The sequence below is a fragment of the Sturnira hondurensis genome, unplaced genomic scaffold, assembly GCF_014824575.4.
Source record: "Sturnira hondurensis isolate 20B ecotype Veracruz unplaced genomic scaffold, ASM1482457v3 Scaffold0001221, whole genome shotgun sequence".
NCBI classification, from domain to species: domain Eukaryota; kingdom Metazoa; phylum Chordata; class Mammalia; order Chiroptera; family Phyllostomidae; genus Sturnira; species Sturnira hondurensis.
Window position 1 is genome coordinate 566,441 of NW_028073852.1, and position 24,066 is coordinate 590,506.

The following is a 24,066-nucleotide window of genomic DNA, read 5'->3' on the forward strand; positions in this document are numbered from 1 at the left end:
CTGCATAGGGTCCCAGCAGCGCCCGCGGGGTGACTGAACAGAAGGGGGAAACTTCCTTTGAACACACCCCTTCTCGGGGATCCCGGCTGCCTGCCTGAAGGGCCTTCACCCCCAGCACTCAGCCAACACGCTGACAGGCCAGACCCACTGTGGTGTTTGCCCAGGAAGATCTGGGGTGAAGGGTAGACCGGACCCTCCCTTACGCCAGACTCAGCTGCCCTGACACGCAGGTTTATTCCAGACCCTCCAGAGGCGGAGGGGGGAGCTGTGCCCCCAGACACTGGACAGGCGGGGTGGGGGGCCCCAAGGGGTGGGGTGGGAGGCAGGCCCAGGGCAAGCCCAATGCAGGGCTGTGCAGGCCCCACCCCTGAAGAATGTCTCTGAGGCCGGGTTTCTAGGTCCTTGAGCCCAGCTGTGGGCACCGGGCTGCTCAGCAGGCTGGGTGTCTGGTGCAGACGGCTTGTAACCTCGAGCTTGACTTCACCACAGATCTGCTTTGGAATGACGCGGTTCCCATCCACCACCTGCCCCGAAAAACAGTGATGGGCGATGATCCACGGTGGGGAGCCGGGGCCCGCCCGAGCCCGTCCTGTCTGTGAAATAAATACAAGCCCCGAGGCCTCGGCTCTGTCCCAGCACCCCGGCCGCACCAGCTCAGACGCTCGTCTCCGGGCTGTGAGCCGTCTCTCCCGCTTTCTCGGGCTCGGCCTTCAGGAACTGCTCCACCTCCCTCGAGTCCACACCATCCCTGTCGTCCACGGGGGGCTTGTGGCTCTCCTCCTCCTCCTCGGCGGCGCCCCCCGGCCGCCTCCTAATGCAGACGTTGCCCAGCAGCAGCAGCAGGGAGGCGGCCAGCACCTCGGCCCCCGCCAGAAGGAACACGAACTGGTACACACGCGTGGCGTCCAGGAGTCTGCCTGCAGAGCAGCGGTGCGTCAGCTCAGCCCAGCTCCCGGGAGCTCCCCCCCCCCCCCCACAGTGGACCGGGCAGGTCCTCCCTGACACCTGCTGGCTGTGTGCCAGAGGACGTGGTGGCCTGGCTATGCCGGGCCGGGGTGGGGGTTCCTCCCACTAACAGCCACCCCACAGTGCATCCCCCTCCCTGGGGTGGGCAGGTGCTGGGACTGGGGGTCTGGCCCGGGCGCCTGCTTGCTGCAGCCTCACCTCCAGACGGGGGTCCGATGAGCACGGCGATGGCCTCCAGCAGCAGCACGAGGCCGATGGCACTGGAGAACTTGTGGGTGCCCACAATGGCCATGAGCACCTCGAACTGCAGGGCCCCCACCATGCCGTAGGAGATGCCAAAGAAGATGCAGAAGACCACCAGGCCGCTATAGTTGCTGGCTGTGGAGCCCGTGAGGTCGGTGACGGCGTTGAAGAACATAGAGAAGCTGAAGAGGTAGACAGAGTAGGGCCGCACCCTGGGGAGCCCTGTGATGAAGCCGGCAGTGGGCCGGGCGAAGATGTCGACAAAGCCCAGGACAGTCAGCAAGGCGGCAGCCTGAGTGTCTGGCACACCCAGGTCCTTGGCGTAGCTCACCACGAACACAGGCGGCACAAAGAGCCCCAGCACCATGACAGAGGCAGCCGCCGCGTAGACCTGGAAGCCACGGTCCCTGAAGACGCTCAGGTCCAGCAGCCTCCGGGGCGGCTTCCGGGGCCCGGGCCCCACGCTGGCTGCCTCCAGGGGCCGCATGAGCGCGGCGCACACGCAGCAGTTGAGGAGCAGGCCGCCCAGGATGAGGAAGCCGCCCCGCCAGCCGAAGCGGTCCTGCAGCAGCTGGCCCAGTGGGGACAGCGCGCACAGGAACACGGGGCTGCCCGCCGCCGCCAGCCCGTTGGCCAGGGGGCGCCGCTTGTTAAAGTACCGGTTGAGCATAATGAGTGAGGGCTGGAAGTTGAGCGCCAAGCCCAAGCCTGGATGGGGGGGCGGCAGGTGAGGGGCTGGCTGTGCCCCTGCCCCACCCCCTCTGTCCCCAGCACAGGCTCGGCCTGCTGTGAGGAGACCCAGTGTGCGCAGGGCCCTGTCCCTGATGGGTGTGCCAGGAGGGAGGGCAGAAGAGGGGACACAGGCCAAGCTGGCACCCTGGGGTCTAGGTGACCGGGCTTCTCTGTGGGCCTGAGCCATGGTCAACGGGCCGCTAGGCACAGATGGGCCCCCAGCACCCTGCTCCACCCTGCCCCGCTCACCTGTAAGGACTCCCGTGGTGAAGTACAGCTGAATGACACTCTTGCAGAAGGATGCAGCCACCATGCCCAGGGATGCCAGCAGGCCACCCACCAGCATGACTGGCCGGCAGCCAAAGCGATTCACACACACGCTACAGAGTGGGCCTGGGGGGGACAGCGACTAAGAGAGCGGGTCCAGCCAGACACCGTGCTGGTGTCTGCAGGTGTGAGGACCAGCCGCCTGCCTGGTTCTCTGGGCCTCATGGCCGGGCAGGCACAGCTGTTGGGACGGGCCCCAGGCAGGGCTGGCTGGCGACCCACGAGGTGGCCCTCACCTGTGCCGTACAGCATGGCGAGCAGGATGGATGAGATCCAGGCCGTGTCGCTGTAGCCGATGCCAAATTCGTGCATGAGCTCTTTGAAGAAGACGCTGACCGCCTTGGGGAAGGCGTAGGAAAAGCCCGTGATGACAAAGCAGCCCACGAGCACGGCCCAGCCCCAGCCCCCGTCAGGGGCCGTGGCACCGGTGGGGCCTTCGTCCACCACAGCCCCTCCCATGGCAGGAGGGCTGGTTCCTGGCTCCGGGTCCCTGAGAAAGAAAGCCAGGCTCACTGGGCCGTCAGGTGGTCGTCCACCAGTGGTGTGGGGACAGACATCTGTGAGGGCTGGCAGCCTGCCTCGGGCCCTCACCTGCACTTGGCCCACCACCCCCACCAGGCAGCTCCCACACAGCCAGCTCTGAAGGGCAGCGGCTCTCCTGGGCTCAGCTGAGTCGCAGGTTTTACTGCTTGGAGGCAGACCTCAGGCCTCCTGCCCTGGGGTGATGCCACAGGGCCCACAGGGTGGGCTGGCATCCCAGAGGGAAGGGACCTGGGGCCCCATCTGGGAAATCCTGCCACCTGGGGACTGGGGCTGGGGCCAGACGGTAGTGCCATTGAGCAGGCAGGTGGGGACTGAGGACAGGCCCTGTGCCCTCTACCCAGGCAGGAGGACCCCACCCACTGCGATGCACAGGCCCCTGCTCCTCTGGGGAGAAGGGAGAGGCCAAGGGCTGGGCGGGTAGCAGGGGCCAGACCCAGATGCCTGTCTGCTGCAGGATTTGATGATGTGGGAAGCTCAGGGTGGGCAGGGAGGGGCTCCCCTCCAGCCACCAGGTGGCCTGTCTTGTGCCCCAACCCTGCAGTGGTCCCGAGCCAGTGGCCCTCTTACTGCCCAGACGCTTGGCTCCTTTGGGACCTCGTAACTTGGAACCTGGGGCCAGACTTCCAGCTGGAGGCCCACCCACCCCTTCGCCCCCTGACCGCCCCTCCAGCCGGTCCTGGCACCAAAGATGCAGCCCCAGATCAGCCTGGTGGCCTTGCCCCCCACCTTGCCGGATAGGAGCTTCTCCAAGGCGAGTCTGCTGCTGGCTGCAGGCGTGGGGAAGGAGGGCAGTCGCAGCAGCTGAGTCCTCCCCGCTGGCCAAACGCGGTGAACCAGCCCTCTGTGGGAACACCCACTCCTGTGGCATAAACACTCCCACCTGCTCCGAGGCCCAAGCCCCTCTTGACATCCGTTCCCATCAGCCCACCTGCCCCCAGCTGCCAGTCTGTCCTGGCTGCACTTTGGCACCTTCCCTCCTTGGCCTGCCACAGTCCCCTGCCCAGCGTCCTGGCCACACCACAGGGGCGGTGCTTTCCAGGGGGCTCTGATTTGGTGGGTGTTGGGGGGACGCTTTGCAAGGGCCTCCCTATGATGTGCCTCTAAGCAGTAGCGGCTGTGCACGGGCACCAGCGTTGGAGGTCCGGGCCAGTGCCACGGGTGCCAGTACTGGGAAACCCGAGAGGGGCTTCCAGACCTCAGTGCTCTGGGCACTTGGGAGGCTCCCAGACGACAGGAAGCCAGATGGGGGTTGTTCCCAAGGCAGGGGCTGTGCCCGTGTCCGGGAACAGCACAGGGCCCCACGGGGGTACGTCCTCCTGCCAACTCGTCCACAGGTCTGTGGCCCGGCACAGGTCCTAGGTGGTCAGCGCACGTACCTGTGGCACACGGGGGACCTCGGCGCTCGGGCCCTCCGAGCTCAGGGTCGGCGTGCGGGCCAAACACGCTGGTCGGCACCAAGGGGCGCAAGTCTGGAGGTCACAGGGTCATTTTAAAGGAAACATACTAGAAAATAGGTATGTCTTAGGAACACATTGTGGCGGGGGGAACGCTGTTTAAGGCAGAAAGCAGGGGCGCCCCAGACCCCGGGCTCGTGGTCAAGTAGTGCCAAGGAGGGGCATGTGTCCAAAACAGCCATCAGGAACGACAGCCCCCTCTGGGTACCCAATGTCACAAAGTAAGCCATGGCCTCCCTCCAAGCTCTGCCCACCGCACCGGCCACCGGGCCCCTCTCTGGCCAGCTTTCAAGGGCCTGGAACTCCCTGGAGGCTCTCAGGATCTGCAGGAGACGGGGTGGCTGCCTGTGGGAGTGGGGCATCCCCTGAACTAGCTGCTGGAAGTTTGAGGAGGCCCAGACACCAGGAGGGGACAGCATGTCTCAGGACCTGTGTGGGCCAAGTGGCTGCCCTGCATGGCTCCCCGCCCAGGCTCTTCAGACTGCTTTACCCAGCTAACCATCCCTCCAGCCTGCCCGGCCTTCGGTTAGCAATGGAATGGCCCTGCCCCATCCCCCACACCAGCTGCTCCTTAGTGAGGTTTCCCTGGGAGGTTGTGATTTGCGATGGGGGGGGGGGGGGGCATGGAAAGGGGTGGGAGAGCAGGATGNGGGGGGGGGTGCATGGAAAGGGGTGGGAGAGCAGGATGGGGGAGTGGTTCTAGTTTGGGGCAAAGGGATTCTGTCCAGCAGGGCAGTGTGTATATGGGGCGGGGATGGGGGGTGGAGGCAGGGGTCGAACCTGCTGGATAAGGGACAGAGGGGCCTGCTGAGGCCCAGGGGAACCCTGCCGCTGCCCAGTCTGGACCAGGGATGGGAGGAGCAACCCCCTTAGGGGGCACTGGGGACCCTCATGCGGTGCTTAGAAAGGCAGTGCCAGCGCAGGAGTGGGTACACGGTGCCTGGCTGGCCTTTTGTGACATTTACCCTCCCAGGGAAGCACGCAAACCATGTCCCCAGCCCAGAAATAACCCGCCCTCTGAGCCTTAGAAAGCTGATCCCCCAGACTGCTGGAAGCCGAATGGGAAAGGCCAAGGGGCAGAGGTCCCAGGGCCCCTGGGAGGGGCCTGTTCAGCAGTCACACATCTGAGGATCCACCCTTCCTCCCAAGCCAGGCTCCCAGCCCCTGAGCCAACCCCCAACTTGCCTGGCCATGAAGCCCTGAGGGCCTGGCCTCCTCTGGCATCACCCCTACTCCCCACCCCCAGGCGTCGCTCCCCCGCTGATATTCACCCAGGCTTTGAACTGCATCTTGGTGTGGACAGTGCCTAGCCACACCCCTGCAGTCATTGGCCCTGGCATGTGCCCTCTGAGGCCCACTCTGTACCACAGTCCCCTCACCCGGTGTCTCGGGTCCTGTGTCTGGCCCATCAGCCCCCAGGAAAGGCCACGTCCCCTGGGTTTGGTGTGGCGGCTCCAGCCCTGGAGCCTGCAGCCTGTCCCGGCGCTAGCTAGGTGGCCTTCTGGGGAGGCTGGCGGGCAGTCCTCCAGCACTCCCAGCCCTGGGCAGGAAAGGGGCAACGGCCTTCCTTCTGGACTCCTCCCTCAGCAAGAGGCCAGCAGCACCTGAGCCCCCGGGAGCAGCCCCAAGTCCCCTGGAGCCGGCGGGGGCGGCGGCAGGCAAGAGGCCTCTCTGCTGCCCAGAGCACATCTGGACCCTTGCCTGCCTCGGGCTCAAAGACCCTGCCCCTCCTGGCTTGGGGCAGGATCCCAGCGTGCAAAGCTGTGAGCTGGGGGTGGGGGGTGTGCCTGCCGCTTCTCCTGGGGACACTGGGCAAGGGTCTGTGCCCCCAGCGTGCCTGGTGCCCCTGAAGATCTAGAGTGACTCCCATCTTCTGGCAAGGCTGATGGGGGCGGGTGGAGGGAGGGAGGTGGCTGGGGAGCGGGAGCGGAGCTACCTCGCGCGCCCTCCACCCTCCTCCCCCTCCCCAGCACTGGGGCAGACAGGCTGGACGCGGGGGCTGCAGCTCTGGGCTGGGCTCGGGGGTTCAGGCAGGGAGGATGCTCCACCGGACCGCTCACCGGCCGCGGGACGTGGGGGACGTGACCATGCGCCGAGGGAGGAGCCGCCACCGTAATGCCTAGAGTAGGCGCCCCTTTGCCAGGTGCCGTATTAGCGGTCGCGCACTACGACGTGAGGGCTGCCGGGTCAGCGATCCCCGCAGCAGCGCGCAATCCCTCGACTCCCTCAGGGTGGGCCGGCTTCCTCTCCCTCCCCTGGGCAGCCCACACGCGGATCTCCAGGACGGAGTCCCCTGACGGCCCATTTCACAGATGGGGACCAAGGCAACGCTTGAGGAGACCTAGCCCCTGTCCGCCCCGCTCCTCATCCCAAACCCCATACAGGTGTGCTCCAGTGTGCCCAGGCCTGCCCTCGAGGCGCCGCGTGTGGGCCGGCAGCTCTGCGTGGCCCTTCCGCACTCACCAGCCCCAGGGCCCCCTCCACTCACACTGCCTCCCAGCTGTCCTGGGGCATCCAAAGCCCCCCTCGCTGCCCCTCCAGCTCGCTGCCCCTCCAGCTGAGGTGTCGGACTGGAATCGGTGGGAGCCAGGGCGTCTCCTGGTGTCGGACCCTGCCCGAGGTCACGTGGGGTCGTTACAGAGCCTGCCTTGTGACCAGGCCTCCCAGGGCCCACCCCTGGCTCTGTCCACACCACAGACTTCCGGGCAGGAAGGCTCCACGCCCACCTGGCCTCGGCTGCCAGAATCCTCATTGCCCCTTTGGGGCGGACCTCCCACCAAGGAGCAAGGCCTCAACCCCCTGCCTGAGCCCCGGGTCCCAGCCCAACCTCTCAGCACCCATAGCCCCTCGGGCCTTAGCAGTGAGGCAGGGGCACCCTGGAACCCAACTGCATAGCCTCCACCCCTGCTCTGGGCTTTGGTGGAGTCCCACAGGCTTGGGTTGCACGGGGGAGCGCACAGCCACCATCCCCTGACCCTCACTCAGACCGCCTGGCCACGGCCGGCCGTTCTGTGGCCCAGGCACCTCTGGGACGGAGGGCCCTCTGGCCCTCCCTCCTGCCCTTTTGTTCCTCCCCCAGACACCAGCACCCCCAGTGGCCCAACTACTTCCCGTCCACTCACAAGCTTGCTGGTCACTGGCCTGGTCCACTGTCCAGGAAGATGCATTACCAACCCATTGTGCAGATAACTACACTGAGGCCTCACCTGGTCTGGGCCTGGGAGGGGGTGAGGGGAACCCAGGGGGCCCAGGCCAGTTCCTGGTGGCCGCATAAGTTTAGGGTGAGGCCAGGAGGGAAAGGAGATGAGGAGGAGAGCTGCCCCCATGTTCCCCACTCCCCGCGGGGGGACCCCACCAAATATAGCCTGAAGGCCTGGGATGCTGCAGGCTGAGCTATTTATACCTAGGACCTGGCCAGGCCACCGGGCGCAGCCACCTCCTGGCTGGAGCCCAGCCCCCGAGGGCTGCCCGACGGAGGGGTGGCTGCGCCAGGCAGAGGGAGTTGACCAGGGGTGGCCTGGGTCCGAGGGCGCGGAGGGGGCGCGGCCTGCTCTGGGGGAGCTCTAGGGTGCGACCCCGAGCGGTGGGAGGCTCCTCGGAGCCTCCGCGCCTTGGACCGGGAGAGGCAGGGGCAAGGGGAGCAAAAGCGCGGGCTCAGTGCCCGGGCCGATTGGAAGGTCCCGGGGCCTGACCCCCGGCTGCTGCGGAGCATCCAAGCCGAGCCTACCTGCGGCCACTCGCCAGTCCGCTTCTGCCCTCTCTGGCTGCTGGGCCCGCACTGGGGGCGACTAGGTGCCCTGGTCGCTCGCGCTGCACGTCCCCCATACACGTCACGGCCGCTGGCACCGCCCCTGCCACCCCGCCCGGACCCTGCGCGGCCGAGGGAGGGGAGCACCCTGCTCCCAGACCGCGCGTCGCCGTGCTCCCACCGGGCCGGCGACCCAAGAGCGGGCCTAGCCGGTAGACGTGGCTCCTAGCCCGATCCGACTGGTCCCGCGCCCTCCGAGCCCTGGGTCAGGCTGCCGGGCGCTCGGCCGCCTCCCGCCCCTCCATCTACCGGCTTCGGTGCGCGCTGGCTTCCAACTCTGGCCATCCCGGGACCTCCCTCCCGGGCAGGGATCTCTCTCGTCCCCCAATCCCGGGGCCGAAGGCATCCACCAGCCGCTCTCGTCGAGCAGTGTTTGCGGACCCCGTGGGTTTCCCGTCTCCGGCCTCCCTCTCCAGCCCCGCCTGGGGTCTGCACCCCCATCCAAACCTGCGCTTCCTCCGGGGCCTGGGTTGGGGCTGGGGCTGGGGCTCGAGGGGCGGGCCCTGCGCTGCCTAAGTGATCTTGGGTGAGGCGGCACCCCCTCTGAACTTCCGTTTCCCCCCGTGTGGCTGGGAGCTCTGCGAAGCCGGATAAAGCCGCTTGCCTTCCCCTCACATACCCAGAACGCGGACGTGCGGGGAGTGGGAGACGTCCGTCCTTCCGCAAACCGTCGCCCTTGGGGGAGGGGTGATTCTGCCGGTAGGGGGCTAGGTGCTCAAACTCCACTTGTCTCCTCTGCCACTGGAAAGAACTAAGGTTTGAGGAGGCGCCAGGCAGTGCGACTTTCCGCCGGTTGGGGCGGGGGGGGGGTGGGGGGCGGCACTGGAGATGAGGCAATAGGTACACTTTCCACCTAAGCAACCTGGAGTGGCACAAGGGCCCCGGCTGCGGCAGACGGGCGCTGTCCACTCGGCGTTATCACAAAGATCCCAGCAGGTCCAGAGCGGGGTGGGGGCTTCAGTGGAGGATAACCTCTCCAGGGGCCTGGGGGGCCCGCACCCCACACGCCAAGAGGGGCAGAATTGGCCTCCTGGTCCAGAGTCCACCATGTGACCACCTCTTCTGAGATGCCGAGTCCACTGAGGCCCCTGCTCTTTATTTTGGACGCTGAGACCCCCTCCCCTAATCTCCTTTCCAGGCCCTTGGTTCCAGGCGTGGGAAGTCATGGCCACAGGCCCATGTGCTCCAGGGGCCCCCAGGGCTGTCCCCAACCACCCTCCCAGGTTGGCCGAGGCTCGGAGTGTTCTCCGCCTTCTGCCTGGAGCGTTCTGCTTGTGTGCGGGGATGGAGGAGTTCCGAAAATGACACTGGAAACCCACAGAACCCTGGGAGGTGAGGGGCCAGGTCCCGGGCTCCAGGGCACCTCCCAGGGCCTGATGGAGCCGCACAGAACCCAGTCTTCAAGCCCCCACTGGACGCCAGGCTTGTGGTTTGCCCAGCAGGCTGCTGCCACCCCATGGACAGGGTCAGGGCAGGCCCAGCAGGGTCAGTGAAGACAGCTGAGTCATGGGGCAGACACTCCTGCCCAGCCACCACCCCTGCCCTGGGGCTCCAGGGGCCCAGGCTCAGGAGAGACCCCGCTCTCCTTAGGGACCTGGTGCATAGTTGTCAGAGCCGGTCTTCACCCGGGCTCTCAGCCCAGGTGGCTGTTAGCCGTGACTGATGAGAGGGGCTGGGGGTCCAGGCGTCTTGCTCATTAACGAGTCACTCCCCTTAGCCCCATCCTCTGCCTGTTCTTGGCCTGTCCCTGTGGCAGGAGCCACACGGCACGCGACCTTTTGTAACGGGCTGCTTTCACTCGGCAGGCGTTTCCACGGTTCATCCATGTTGCAGCCTTTATCAGGTCATTCCTGTTATGGCCAAATGACGGACACTTTGCTGTGTGGACGGACCCCACTCATCTGTTGGTGGGCGCTGAGGTCCTTTCCACCTCTCAGCTGTCATGAGCGATGTGCTGCACGCACACATCCCTGTCGAGCTTCTGTGGGGACCTGTCCTCGTCCGTCCGTCTTGGGGAATGAGCCAGGAGTGGCTGCAGCACGGGAACTGGCCCGCAGCGGGGACCCAGCCCCTCCACATCCAGACCACGGGGCTGCTCTCCCCTCTTCTTAAAGCCACACTCATGGATTCGACTCCAGTGTCTTGAGGACTGATGACCTGGAGCGCCCTCTCACGGGCTGCGGGCCCTCGGCGTGTCCCCCCTGGAGAAACGTCAGTTCGCGCCTTTCCACTGAGTGTCATGAGGACGTGTTCCGGACCCTTCTCAGATGAGTGGTTTGCAGGTATTTGCTCCCACCTCCTGGGTTAGCATTTCACTCTCTCCTATGAGCTTCGATGCACAAAAGCTTTATCTTTCTTTCTTGGGAAGCTGTGTTTTTGCTCCCCTGTCTAGTGACCGAGTGTTTCGGAAGACTTGCCCCTGTGTTTCTCCTGAGAGTTTTGTAGTCTTAGCTCTTGTGTCGAGGTTGACCCATTTGGAGGGGTTTCCGTATGTGGTGTGGGGGACGAGGGACTTCCTTCCGAATGTAGACATCCAGCTGTCCCAGCCTACCTAACAAGGGTAAGTCCGTGTGGTCAGCCTGCTCCCACGTTGAAGCCAGAGTGGGTGGTGCCAGGCAGGGGCCTCCTTGTGGGGCCGGAGGCTGCCCTGGGTCTCCCCTTCCCACTCCCGGGGCAGCGTAGCCCTGCCTCTGCGCCTTGCCACCCACTGCACTTGAGCCTCAAGCAGGAGGCCCTAGCAATGGGCATGGAGCAGCGGCAGGCCCGTCGGGGGCTGGGGGAGCAGCTCTCCCCGGCACGGAAGGCATGAGGTGCCTCGAGTGTAGGCTGCTCTGTGGGGCCATTGGAGTCCCACCTCTGCCAGGGGCTGGGGGCTGGACAGGAAATGGCCCTTTGCATTGGGGCTGCCCCCGTCCCCAGGCCCTTTGGGTCCAGCGCCCAGGGCACTTTTCCTCCTTGTTCCACTGCCCCATCCCATCCTGAGCTATGGGTGGGGTTGGGGGTCCTCAGGGCTCCCCCTGCCCAGCTAGGCCCTGGGAACAGGGCTGGGACACGGGGAAACAGGAATCGGTGGAACCCTTCACTCGGTTTTTCCCTCAGACTGGATGCCCTCACCTCCCTGTTTGCTGCCTATGCCCAAGCTGCCCCTCTGGCCTCTGTGGGAGGGTCCCACTGCCTGCTGCTCCCTCCCCTCCTCCTGGAGGCCCCCCGCCCTGCTCTGCTGCTGCCCACAGGCCTGTCCCAACCCTGTGTCCCACAGGCACAGGAAAGTAACACTCCATAGCTTGGGGGCAGCTGTCCACCTCATCCGGGGATGTCTGCCCCCGGGTCTGGGCTGAGTGAGGTGTCACTAAGAAGCTGTGGGGTGGCCAGGCAAGGACACAGGATGCTGTACGAGAAAGGCTGGCACCAGAAGCTCCACTGTGGTGTGGGGTGTGGCCCTCCCGTGGCTGGGCCTGGTGCCCAGCATCCACAGTCTCCCGAGCGGGAGCCCGGGACAGAGCTGGTGGCTGCACGATCTCTGCTGGCAGTGGCCTGTCCAGGGTCTGAGGGCCGCCCAACGGTACCTGCTGACCAGGTGAGGTTTGGCACCTGTCACAGGTTGGGGACAGCTGTGGAGGCTGGCTGAGCTCGACACCTCACTCACAGACCCTCCTCAGTTGGGGCCTAGCCCAGGGGCCGCCTGGCAAAAATACACTGCTCCACACTCCTTTCGAGGCCTCAGGCCCCAGGCCTCAAACGCAGTGGCCACTTCTCGGGCCTCACTCAGACCTGCAGCCGGATGGGGCTCACCTCCTCCCTGTGGCTGTCTCTGGCCTCCAGGGCTCCTCTGCTGGCCCTCCCCTGCAGTTCCCAGCGCTTCCCCCATCTCCCCTCACACAGGCCCACCCACCTGGAGAGTGGGACCTGGAGCTGTAGCTCCCCACATGCCCCCCGATCTCAGCTTGAAGCCTCCCAACCCCTGCCCCAGGGCGGAGGATGGGCATCTCTTCCCCAGGCCAGGTGGAGGATGGCAGCCAGGCTTCATGGGGCAGTGGGAGTGGGCTTGGCTACATGCCAGGCTCTGCACATCTCTTCTAGCCCATGCAGAGCTCGAGCGAGACCTTGCACGACCTTCCTGTGCCAACCGCAGCCCTTCCTCCCCATGACTCGGCACCCACTGCTCCCCGAGGGGCCGCCCAGGGGCTCGTAGGGGCGGGACACCTCCTGGGGGCAGCTGACAGCCCTAGTCCATCCCTTGTCCTCACAGTGACTCTGGCTCAAGGGTAGGCTTCCACATGGGGTGTGTGAAACCAGGAGGTGTGCAGGGTTGCCCAGGGCCTCACAGGCTCTTGGCTTCCCTCTTGGTTTCCTTCTCATGCAGAGGTAGACATCGTGGGCCCCACCTGTGAGGTGGGTCCCTGTGAGCCCCACCAGGGCACCCCCAGGCCCAGTCACCTTCCACTCACTGGCTGTCTCCTACGCGGTGGGCAGGATGGCAAAGAAGGTGGACGCCAGCCCCCTTTAAAGACACCTGAGGGGGCGTCCACATGGCCAAACGCCTGCCCGCTTGGTGCCCACTGTACAGACATCTCTCACTGGACCCTTGGAAGACCCGGACACCTTCCACTTCCCACGCAGCCTGGCTTATTGATCTGCCTGATATTTAACACCTCCTGGACCCCGCTCCAGAAGCTGCCTCCACAGCAGAGCCTGGAGAGAACGGCAGAGCCTTTCTGAGGGTTAACCGTATTGGGACGTTTGTCCAGCACTGGCACAACCAACTTAGGGACCAGCCCTGGGCAGCACCCAAGCCTTGAGGGTGGAGAAAACAGACGCACGGGAGGGGCTTCTGTGCCGGTCTCCGCTTAGAGCTCCACCTCCTGGCGGGGCCACCTCCACCAGTGCCACCGCCAGGCGGATTGAGCACACGTTTTGTCTTCACTTGGGGCAACTGTGTCCCTCTCAGCTCCAGAGGACGCTCACATGCTGGTGACCGGTGTCCCTACCCAGAAACTGCCTGCGAAGGTGCTTTTGTTTCTCTTTGTAACGCGTGATCGAACACGTGCACAAAAGCGCACAGGCTGTAAGCGCTCACGGCGGACCAAGTCTCACAAACCAAACCTTTCAACAGCACCCAAGCCCGGAGACCTGCCCACCCGCGCCCTGTCACTACCCGAGGGACGCACACCGCCCCCTACAGCCCCACCCGCCCAGGTGCAGCCTCGCGTCCTGCGCAGTGACCCCGGGGCCCCTGGGGGCCCGGCCGCGGCTCAGGTCCACCCTCTGGGTTCAAGACGGGCGCGCTCCAGGAGTTCGGGTCCTGGAGACACCTGAGGCCCTCCAGCCCACCCCGCCACCCCCGAAGGTCCGCGGTCCTCCGCGCTCGGCTGGCCCCGCTCGGAGTCGGGTCGGCAGCGTGCCCCATGTTCCCCCCGGCGCCCGCGAACCCGCCGGGAGGGGCCAGACAGGGAGGTAGGAACCTGGAGACCCGCTCACGTTCCCCACCGGCGGAACCTGAGCGTTGCACCGCGCTCGCCCGGACCGCCGCGGACGGACTTGTGTCGCTATGGCAATGCGACCGGAGCGGAGATTGTTTGGAGCCCCGCGCTCTGCCTGAGACGAGGGCGCGCGCGAGGCCTGGGACGCGGGAGGGTCCTTCGCTCGCGGCCTCTCGTCGCTTTTCGGGAAAAACTCGGAGAAACTCGAGACTTTGCAGTCCGCGGTGTGTGGGCACCCAGAGCCAGGCGGGCCGCCAGGATCCCCGCGGGGAGTCCCCTGCAGACGCGCGCCGGCTCCAGGTTTGTGCGGCTGAACCCTCTCTTCCCTGCAGCGCCCACAGGCGAGGCTGCCAGAGAGGACAGGTTCCTGCTCAGGCAGTCTGTCGCAGGACGGTGGTTGAGAGATTATTTGGGACTTACTTAAAAGTGTCAGAGGCAGTACAGGGATTTGCCCCGTTTCTTTTGCCGAGATCCCCCGACCACCTGCAGGAGCACAGTTGGTTTGGCAGGCTAACCAACGCAAACGGACAGGGGACTTGGGAACCCAAGGCTGTAGCCTGAGTCGTGCATGAGGCCACCTAAGTCATAGCCTTGGGTGACAAATGCATGTGAAAGGCTGTTGTTACGGGCCCTGGAGGCACCACCAAGAGACTCCAGGAGGTGACAAGCCAACCTTGTGCCCCCGGCGAAGGCAAGCCCTGGGGATGCACCCAACTCAGTGTGTCCCAGGGAGGGACTGCCTCTGATGCAGATAAAGAGCTAAGATCAGCAGATACAGAAATACTAGGAGAACTGGCTCTGCTCAATCTGTTTTTCCAAACAAACCCCTTACCTGCCCTTTTCTTCTCAAAAAAAAGATCGACTTGAGAAGGTAAGAAAGGCTCTAGAGTCCGTATCCCGCTGCCTTCTCAGATCCGCATCCAAATAAGGCGGCAGTAAAGGTCCAATCCTGGTCTCTACCGAGTGGCTCTGGTAGCGATGGGCAGCACAACCGCCTGTCCCGATCTCAAAACCAGGATCCCGAGGACGGGATTTGTCCACGTACTGCACAGGCCACTTTACCGCCCAGGGTCCAGCCCACGACCACCCTTGCTTTCTTTCCTCTCCTTCAGTCCCGGACAATTCGCGGTTTGGCTTTGACTTTTAGAGTCAGCTACTTTGTAGACTCCTCCTCAGTTTGGATTTATCTGACTGCTCATCGAGGTTAATAATTCGCTGTTTGGCTATGACTTTTAGAGTCAGCTACTTTGTAGACTCCTCCTCAGTTTGGATTTATCTGACTGCTCATCGAGGTTAATAATGTCAAGGTATGCACTTTTGGTAAGAAAACCTGAACAGTGAAATTGTGTTCTTCTCCATGCGTCTCAGCAGTGGGCAGACCATGTCACTTTGTGCCGTCACTGACTGGTCACATGGCCTGCGTGGTGTCTCCCAGGGTTAGGGTCAGGGTCTCCGTCAGAGTTCGTCATTTTTCCCTTTGTGAATAGTAAGTACCTCGTGGGGAGAGGTCTGGAGACTAAGTCTCCTGTTTGTGGCCACGCTGCTTGTTGCTAACCTTAGTGTCCAGTCCACAAATGAGTGTTTTCTGACACAGATGTGTCATACTTGCCAAATGGTGATTTTTTTCCCCATTACTGTTATTTCTTCGACATTTATTAGTAGTATTTCTATTATAAAAAAATCTTTCTCCTCATTTTTCTATTTATTCTGTGAGTTATGTTGGTATTGACAGTTTTTTCTTAATCCCAGGGGTTATAATCCATTGCCGCCATTTATTCTGTTCCTCTGCCTGTCCAGATTCAGGCATCAGGCTCCCCTTCAAGCTGGCTTCTGCGTGCTGTTTGCATGTCCCGCTGTTCTGACCACTCCCTTTCCCTCTGGCTCCGGGCGCCGCCCCAGGCTCATCTTGTGCTTCTTGTGACTGAGCCTGGACTCAGTTGCTTCTCTCAGGAGTGCTGGTGCTTCTGCTGTAGAAGGTGGTGCTTAGAAATCAAGGTCTGGCCCTGTTTGGTGTGGCTCAGTGGACTGCGAACCAGAGGGTCACCAGTTCGATTCCCAGTCAGGGCACATGCCTGGGTTGCTGGCCAGTTCCCCAGTAGGGGGCGCCCAAGAGGCAACCACACATTGATGTTTCTCTCCCTCTCTTTCTCCCTTCTCCTCTCTATAAATAAATAAGTACAATCCTTAAACCAGTGAAAGAAATCAAGCTCTGGCCACTGATCATTGTGGCCAGAACATCACTGCTTTTGGCTTTCTCCACAGACAGAGATGGGAATCACACCTGCATACACCAGCCCCCCAGTGTCGGTCTCCGCCCCTCTGTGCCTGGGCCTGCACTCGGAAGGGGGTCAGGCTGGTGCCTGCGGCTCCTGTCCATCACCCCAGCCTTGCTCTGCACCCTTCTCGCTGGGTCTGGCCCCACTGCCTCAGATGATGGATGCGTTTGCTCAGTCCTGGACCACGCATAAAGTCTGGACCACGCATAAAGTCCTGGACCACGCATAAAGTCCTGGACCACGCATAAAGGCACGTCAGAACCACCACTCCCTGTTTCTGTGAAAAGCAGACCTAGCTGGAGTATTGATGTTTGCACACAGTTGTTTTGGCTTTATCCTCAGAACGCACAGTCAAAACGCTGTCCAGTGGAATTGGCTTCAGTGTGGTTATGTCGCGTGGACTGAGTCAGTGTGTTTGTTGCTTTCAGAGTCACGGGCGTGAGGTTTTGGTATGGGAAACAGCCGCATGCTTCTGACAGTCGGTGGGTCTGAGCGAGTAGCTGCAGGAGCATTCTCCTCTTGCATTTGATTTCTTATATGCTTACTCGTGTGGGGAGGGAGTTCGGCAGGTGTCAGTGGAAACAAAAAAGCACTGCCTGCCCTCCCTGCGTGGTGCCCATAACCCAGCCAGTGCCAGGGAAGGGACTGGCGTCCGTCCGTCTGCGCCGCTCTTCCTTCCGGTTTGACAGGTGGCGGTGTGTGGGGTCTGGCCACCCGTGAAGGGTGGGGAGGAGGAAGTCACAGGCCCATGGTCTGTGTCCCTCAGCCCTCTTTCGATGATGTGCTTCGAGCACAGCTCAAGCTGCCTCTGTCGTGCATCCGGGGGTGCTGGTGCGGGTTCCACTGCCAGCAAAGCCCCTGAGCGTCCCTCAGCCTTGCGTGAGCATTTTGTGAATTAAGCTCGCAGCGTGGATTCATGCAGCAGCAGTGAGGCCACACTGCCCGCTGGGGCAGGCGTGGGGTCTGCTGCGTCGGGCACGCAGGGCAGACCCCAGTGGTCGAGGGGGCGGCATCCAGAGCCAGTCCTTCCAGGCAGCAGGTGCACAGGCGCCTGCTCCGGGGTCTGCCCCAGCTGACGTGTCTAGAACGCTTGCTCAGAGGTGCTTCGTGTCCGACCCTAGGCCTTTGCCGTGGTCCCTCTGTGTGCACTGTGGGGTCTGCGCCTGCAGGCACGGGGTCAGGGTGACGCGGGGCTCTCAGATGTCCATTCCGACACAAGCGGCTCCAGGTTGTGGTCGGCCAGACAGGGGTGTGACTGATGGCACTGTCAGGTGTGCAGGTTGGGTGGCCTGTGGTGCCTCTTTGACTTTGATGTCCCCTCCCACTCATGATGTGACAGCCACCCGTGGAGGCCAGAGCGCCACCTCCTTGTCCTATGCCTGGGCTGTCCCTGACCCTCGTGGCTGGCCTGGCCTGGCCTTGGTTTCTCAGAGAGCCTGGCACCAGCACAGGGCCCTGGCCCGACACTTGCTGCATGTGTGTTGCCTACGACAGGTGTCACTCATGTGCGTTACTTCCTGTGTGTGTGGCGTCTCGCCTTCGACAGGCGTGTCCCTTGTGCCGTGTGTCCCATGCATGTCACTCACGTGTATGCCCCTCAGGACCCTTGCAGCCTGGCCCCTCAGGGAGCCTCTTGCACTGCAGCACCAGGTGTGACCAGACAGGGGGGAGCTGACCCGGAGCCCCTGCTGCCTTCGGTGGTGACAGTAGCCAGTGTCAGCGAGGCTCCCCGGGGACCTTGTGCGGGGACAGCGAGAGTCCCTGACAGAGCCATCCCCTCTCACTGCAGCTGCTGCGATGCCACCACCTCCCTCGGAGCAGACCCTGAGCGAGCTGCTGGCTCGCAAGGAGGAGGAGTGGAGGGCGCTGCAGGCCCAGCACTCCCAGCTGCAGGAGGCGGCGCTGCATGAGGCGCGTGGCCAGCTGGAGGAGGCCCAGCGCAGGCTGCGGTGCCTGCAGGAGGACTTCCTCTACAACCTGCAGGTATTGGAGGAGCGGGATCGCGAGCTGGAGCGCTATGACGCCGCCTTCGCCCAGGCCCGAAGGCTAGAGGAGGCCCGGCAGGCCGAGGTAAGCGAGCTCAAGGTTGAGGCAGCCAGGCTGCGGCAGGCGCTGGCCAGGGAGGCCCAGCAGCTGGAGGACCTGCAGCAGCAGCAGCAGCGGAAGGAGCAGGAGCACCGCCTGGCGCTGCAGCGGGTCCACAGGTGGGAACACACCTGCCCCTTCCCCATGCGCCCACCTACATCCCTGTCAGCGGGCACCTGACTCGGACGGGCCCAAAGCCAGGCAGCAGGCCCATGGAAGAGGTGTCCACACCCCACACCACCTCCCTGGGGCCCCGGGATAGAGCTGTGGCCTTCCACCAAGGCCAGCTCCTCCCGGAGCCCGCCGGGCCTCGACCACCAGCCACCATCAGCAGGACCGCTGCAGACGGTGCTGGTGCACGTGCAGGGCCCGAGGCTGCTGTGGCCGCCCTTCCCCCCAAGGGCCTCGGATCCCACTCCTCACGCCCGCCGAGTGTTCAGAGCGTCCTCAAGGTGCATTACATTACTCTGTGCAGTGTCTCCTCTGGTCCTTGGCCCACTTATTTTTGCCACATTTGGGGCATTTTTAGCCATTAGTTTCTTGCAATGCATTTCCATCTCACCCTCTGCGTCCTTGTGCCCTGGGACCTGGGGACGTGGACACTGGCACTTTTGTTGCTGTCCCGTAGGTCCCCGCTGCTCCATTGGCCTGTGTTTTTCACCCACTTCCCTCTGTTCTTTGGTCAGGTGGTATCCGTTGTTCTGTCCGCAAGTCCCGGTTCTTTCGTCTGTCATCCCCGTTCTGCGGTTGAGACTGGGGTTCTCACTCTTGTCGGCCCCCAGACGTCGGCCGGGCCCTCTGCTGAGGGTCCCCTTCCTTCTGAACGGGCCCTGCGTTGCCGGCTGGGCGTGTTGATGGTGGGGCGGTGCCGGCCTCTGTCCCCTTGGTGTCGGCGTCTGCTGACCTCCCGTCGTATCTGAGCAGAGATCTTCCTGGCCTCCCTGGAGGCCCTGCAACAAGGCTGTGTGTGGCGGACTCCGGCCAGTGGGGTCTGCCTGTCATGACTGACGACACGTATGAACGCACAGGCGACCGCAGTCCTGTGGGGAAGAAGGGGACTGACTGCACAGCCACCCCCTCCAGAGGGGAGCGCCAGGGCCCCGGCCTAGACAGGCTTTTGTTGTTTTTCTCGGGTCTTACACCAGAGAAAGATTTATTATCTCTTACATAGAATATTATTATCTACATTTTAGGTACGATCGAGGAAATGAAAATAACATGCAGAGGGGAATGGTGATGAGCTGATTAGCTCTGTCCTTGGGGAAAATTCACACAGGCTTTGGAAATTACCTTGAGGATAGACAACACACATTTGTTGTTTCAGACCAGGGTGAGGGAGTTTTAGCAAGAGCGAGCCATACAGTCCAGATGCGTTTTCTAGGCCCGATTCCCACGGGAAAACTCGGTTTGAAGGTCTGGCTCCTGCCCACCACTTCGCTTCTGTAGGTTTTCTGTTCAGAGCTGAGTGACATTTGCCGGACCGAAACAAGCTGGTCCCCTACAGCTCTGCCCCCTTCCACGTGCTCTGTTGCAGGAAGTCACCTATCTGGGTGGAGCAAGCAGTGGGGGGTGCGCGCAGCCCCCGCTCCCACTGAGCCACCTCTGCTGAGCGAAGCCCCACTCCCGCCTCTAAAGCTCGCCCAGCAACCGCGTCCTCCTGGGGACCGCCGCCCGGGTCACGCTCAGCACCCTTGTCTCCGCGCAGTGACAAGAACGGAGAGATGGACCAGCAGCGGGAACAGTATGAGAAGCTGAAGTGGACATTGGAGAGGAGGCTCGAGGAGCTGGATGGCCAGCGTGCACTGCAGAGGCAGGTGGGGCGTGCAGCGTCGGGTCCCCGCGCAGGCTGCCCTGTCCCCAGGGCCTGAGGGGCGGGGAGGCAGCTGTTGCGGCTGCCAGGAGTCCCTGGGGCCAACTCGAGGTGGAGGGCAGGCCCTCTGCAGTCTGCGGGGAGCCTGCGGGCCCCCCTCCGCGGCGGCTGCCGGCGCCTGCAGGGCTGCTGTCAGTGGCCATGGAAGAGCAGGGCCCACTCTGGGAGCCTGTGTTCCTGTCAGAAGCACAGGAAGTAGCTGTAAGCCTAACTGTAGGTTTGCCAACAGATAGGCGACACCTCGCCCTGTCGCCGAAATCTCTCCTCAGTTTCGGTGACTGTGCCTGACTTCCGAATGCCTCAGCCGCACCATGGCCAAGCCTGTGTGCCATGGGGCCTCCTTCCAGGCTGCGCTGGGCCGAGCCCTGTGGCCGTGGCTGGTGTTTAAGGAGCCTCCTCCCTGAAGCCCCTCGTGACGTGGGAACTTTCCTGCTCCCCACAAGGCAGGTGCAGCTCCAACCTGCACAGGTGGGGCAGAGGCATGAGGTGGCCCACCTGGGTCCCCTCAGCAAGTGTCAGAGCTGCCACCTGAGTCCCAGACGTCCCCAGCACGGCAACTTTCAGCCACTGTCACCTGCCCCTTGGGGGCAGGCCACCACAGCCCACGCACACGGGCCATCCTTCTGGGAGCAATGCTGAGTGAGCGCCCACATGTTGGGGAGAGCCCTGTGGTCCTGCGTGGGGTCAGCGCTCTCCGGAAGGACAGGCCTGCTCTGCTGGCCCGCGGCCCCCGCGCAGTGTGCCCTTCCACACACCACACCCGCTGACGGGGCGTGGAGTGGACCAGTGGCCTGTCCTGCCCTGCTGGTGCTCACAGTCCCCCTCGGAGCCCTTTCTTTGCCTGCCGTGGCAGGTTTGACACCTGGGCCCAGCCCACGTCCTCGGGCACCAAGCGGGGTAGGGCTGGGCTGGGCTGGGCTGGGCGATGAGGAAAGACCTGTCCTGACTTTTCTGACAGCGAGGAGGTTTCCTCAAATGCACCAGGTCACTTCTGAAGAGGGTGCTTCAGGGGCTCCAGGCAGAGGTCAGCCCGGGTGGTGGGCAGGCCCCTCCCCCACTCGGAGCCTCAGGTCTCTGGGCCTGGGAGCGTCTGTCTGAGGGTTCAGTCCAAGGCACGCCTGTGCCGGATGTGGCCTTTCCAGGGCCCTGCCCTGCTGGCCCTGCACTCCAGCTGTGGACTGGTCCCTGTCTCGTGCACATTATCGACTCGGAAGCAGAGTGGACTCCTTGCTGATGAACGCCTCTCTCCTGAGAAGGCCATGTGAGGCGAGGGGCCTGCATGGCCCGCCCACTGCAGGCTGTGCTGCTGGGCGGGCTTAGGGTCAGGGCCCCTGGGGCAGAGCGGGGGTGATGGACAGAGGGCCTCCTACAGCGCTGCCCTGCCTGAGAGGGCATCACCTGCGGGACACGGTGGGCGGGGCTGACCTCTTGACTCGGGCGGGGTGGGCAGAATGCTGTCCTGGAAACGGGACTGGTGAGCCTGCGTCTGTGGGTGAGGAGGGGGAGGGAGCTGCGGGCACTCGTTTGCCCAGGGAGTTTGGCGCCAGTGTTGGGGGTGCAGGGCGCTCTGGGGGAGCGGCTCACAGGCTCTCGCCAGGAGGGGCTTTGTGCCAGGTGCAAGGGCACCGGCTCTGGCCTTGGCGCAGATGCCCGGTGAGCTCAGCTGTGACTCTCCTGGGCTAGCCAAGACCTTCATTTGGTTTTCTCTGTACGATGGCTGTAGTGGTGCCAGTTGTCTTTAACTTCATTCAAAACAATTTTGGGCCCTGGCTGGTGTAGCTCAGTGGATTGAGCACGGGCCTGTGAACCAGACGATTGCGGTTCGATTCCCAGTCACGGCACATGCCTGTGTTGCAGGCCAGTTCCCAGCAGGGGGCGCATGAGAGGCAACCATACATTGATATTTCTCTCCCTCTCTCCTTCCCTTCCCCTCTAAAGATAAGTAAATGAAATCTTTTTAAAAAACTACTTTGTTAGATTGTATTGTGACAGCTGTCATATCAGTGTGCATTTAAAAAAGCATACCAGGAGACTTTTGCCAAGATGGAGGCATAGGTGGAAACACTGTGCCTTCTCCCACAACCAAGTTTGAATACAACAAAGGTTTAGAGAACAAAGACACAGCCAAAGGACAGAAAATTGAATTACACGGAAGTCCTACCACAACTAACCATTCAACGGGGACGGTAAGAGGGGCAGAGCCAGCAGCGGAGCAGGGTCTGGCAGGAAGGATCCCCCGACCTGGGCGTGCAAGTGGCCCGGACCCAGTCAGGTTGTGGGGCAGACTGACCACAGTCGCACATTCGCGCACAGTGAGACGGATCACGCAGGCCCCAGGGGGCGAGGGCTGACGGCAGGAGGCACACTCGAGTACAGTGGGACGAAACGCGTGGGCCCCGGTGACCGTCGCAGCTGCGGCACCTGTGGCTGTGGCGGCAGACGGGACGCCATTGTCCCTCTTTGACCCCGCCCCCACATACAACGTCACAACCCAGCGACTGAGTTGCCCTGCTCTGGTGAACACCTAGGGCTCTGATCCTGCTACGGAACAGGCACGAACAGGCCAAAAGATGGTGCAAGAAGAACTCAAAGCCCCAGAGCCAATAACTCTAAGCCACCAAGAAATAGCCAGCCTCTCAGATGCACAGTTCAAGACACTGGTCATCAGGATGCTCACAGAACTGGTAGATTACAGTCACAAATTAGAGGAACATATGAAGGCTAAACTAATTGAAATGAAGGGAGATGTTCAGGAAACCAATAGCAATGGAAAGGAAACTGGGACTCAAATCAATGGAATGGACCAGAAGGAAGAACGAAACATCCAACTAGAAAGGAATGAAGAAATGAGAATTCAAAAAAATGAGGAGAGGCTTAGGAACCTCCAGGACATGTTTAAACGTTCCAACATCCGGATTATAGGGGTACCAGAAGGGGGAAAGAAACAGCCACGAGTGGAAAACTTACTTGAGCAAATAATAAAGGAGAACTTCCCCAGTCTGGCAAAGGAAATGGACTTCCAGGAAATCCAGGAAGCTCAGAGAGTCCCAAAGAAGTTGGACCCAAGGAGGAACACACCAAGGCACATCAGAATTACATTAGCCAAGATGAAAATGAAGGAGAGAATCCTAGAAGCAGCAAGAGATAAGGGAACAGTCACCTACAAAGGAGTACCCATCAGACTGTCAGCGGATTTCTCAAAAGAGACCTTACAGGCAAGAAGGGGCTGGAAAGAAGTATTCCAAGTCATGAAATCCAAAGACCTACAGCCAAGATTGCTTTATCCAGCAAAACTTTCATTTAGAATGGAAGGACAGATAAAGTGCTTCTCAGATAAGGTCAAGTTCAAGGAGTTCATCATCACCAAGCCCTTATTATATGAAATGCTAAAGGGACTTATCTAAGAAAAAGAAGATGAAAAATATGAACAGTGAAAGGACAGCAAACTCACAGTTATTAACAACCACACCTAAAACAAGAGCAAACCTAGAGGACAGCTAGATCAGGAATGGAACCATAGAAATGAAGAACACATGGAGGGTTAGCAACAGGGGAGAGGGAGGGGGAGAAGGGGGGAGAAGGCACAGAAAATAGCATAGATGGTAGGTAGAAAATAGATAGGGGGGAGGGCAAGAATAGTGGGGGGAATATAGAATCTAAAGAACTTGAGACATGTGGTTATAAACTAAGGGGGGGAGAATGGTGGGGGAGGGAGTGTGCGGGTGGAGGGGAATGAAAGGGGGGAATAGAACAACTGTAATGGTATAATCAATAAAATATATTTTTAAAAAAGCATACCAAAATTGGTGAATTTTGTGGCCATTTTAATATTGGAAGAAAATATGCAACATTTTTGGCGTATTTGCTTTATGATTTCAAGAAAGGTAACAGTGGGAGTGAAATGCAGAGGGAAGCTTTGTTCCATGTGTGGAGAAGGTGCTGCCACGAACCGGTCCTGTCGGATGTGGTTTGTAAGGTTTCGCGCTGGACGATGCTGCTTGGCCAGCTGGACCAGCTGAAGCTGACAGTTGGAAATTTCTCTCAATCTAATTGAGAATTTGATTTTGAACAATCAACATTCTACTATGTGGGAGATCGCTGACATACTCAAAATATCCAAGTCAGTCAAGTTATTGGTGAAAATGAAAAATGTGTCTTTTAAGTTTATGGAAAAAAGCCAAATGGCCTATGTGGCCCGAGAAGAGCCCATCTGCCACTGGGTTGGGGCCGGGCTGTGGGGCTGGGGCTGGGGGTAGCGAGGAGGCTGCTGTGGGCCAGGGCA

The 24,066-nt window shown here is 61.8% G+C and overlaps 2 protein-coding genes across 11 annotated transcripts in view; one reads left to right on the forward strand and one right to left on the reverse strand.

The window, feature by feature from the left end:
• Positions 1–210: 210 nt before the first annotated feature.
• Positions 211–8,823, reverse strand: SLC16A3 (solute carrier family 16 member 3). Of its 8 annotated transcripts, none has more exons than XM_037063882.1 (7): positions 8,693–8,823; positions 3,538–3,652; positions 2,860–2,984; positions 2,505–2,758; positions 2,191–2,334; positions 1,165–1,917; positions 211–917 (listed from the first exon to the last, which is right to left on the reverse strand). In XM_037063882.1, the coding sequence occupies exons 4-7, from the start codon at positions 2,725–2,727 to the stop codon at positions 655–657; spliced, it is 1,383 nt and encodes a 460-aa protein (XP_036919777.1). In that variant the 5' UTR covers positions 2,728–2,758; positions 2,860–2,984; positions 3,538–3,652; positions 8,693–8,823; the 3' UTR covers positions 211–654. The 8 variants fall into 8 exon arrangements, with proteins under 8 accessions (XP_036919777.1, XP_036919720.1, XP_036919716.1 ...); XM_037063825.1 differs by lacking the exon at positions 8,693–8,823 and adding an exon at positions 7,993–8,101; XM_037063821.1 differs by lacking the exon at positions 8,693–8,823 and adding an exon at positions 7,993–8,101 and having other exon boundaries at positions 3,538–3,670.
• Positions 8,824–13,456: 4,633 nt separating this feature from the next.
• CCDC57 (coiled-coil domain containing 57) overlaps positions 13,457–24,066 on the forward strand; it is a 53,976-nt gene continuing 43,366 nt past the window's right edge. For 2 of the 3 annotated variants that reach the window (XM_037068424.1, XM_037068438.1), the window contains exons 1-3: positions 13,457–13,853; positions 17,619–18,033; positions 19,620–19,728. In XM_037068424.1, coding sequence (XP_036924319.1) covers positions 17,627–18,033; positions 19,620–19,728 — 516 coding nt within the window. In that variant the 5' untranslated portion in view covers positions 13,457–13,853; positions 17,619–17,626. The remainder of the gene's footprint in view (positions 13,854–17,618; positions 18,034–19,619; positions 19,729–24,066) is intronic. The other variant, XM_037068430.1, reaches the window with a different exon arrangement.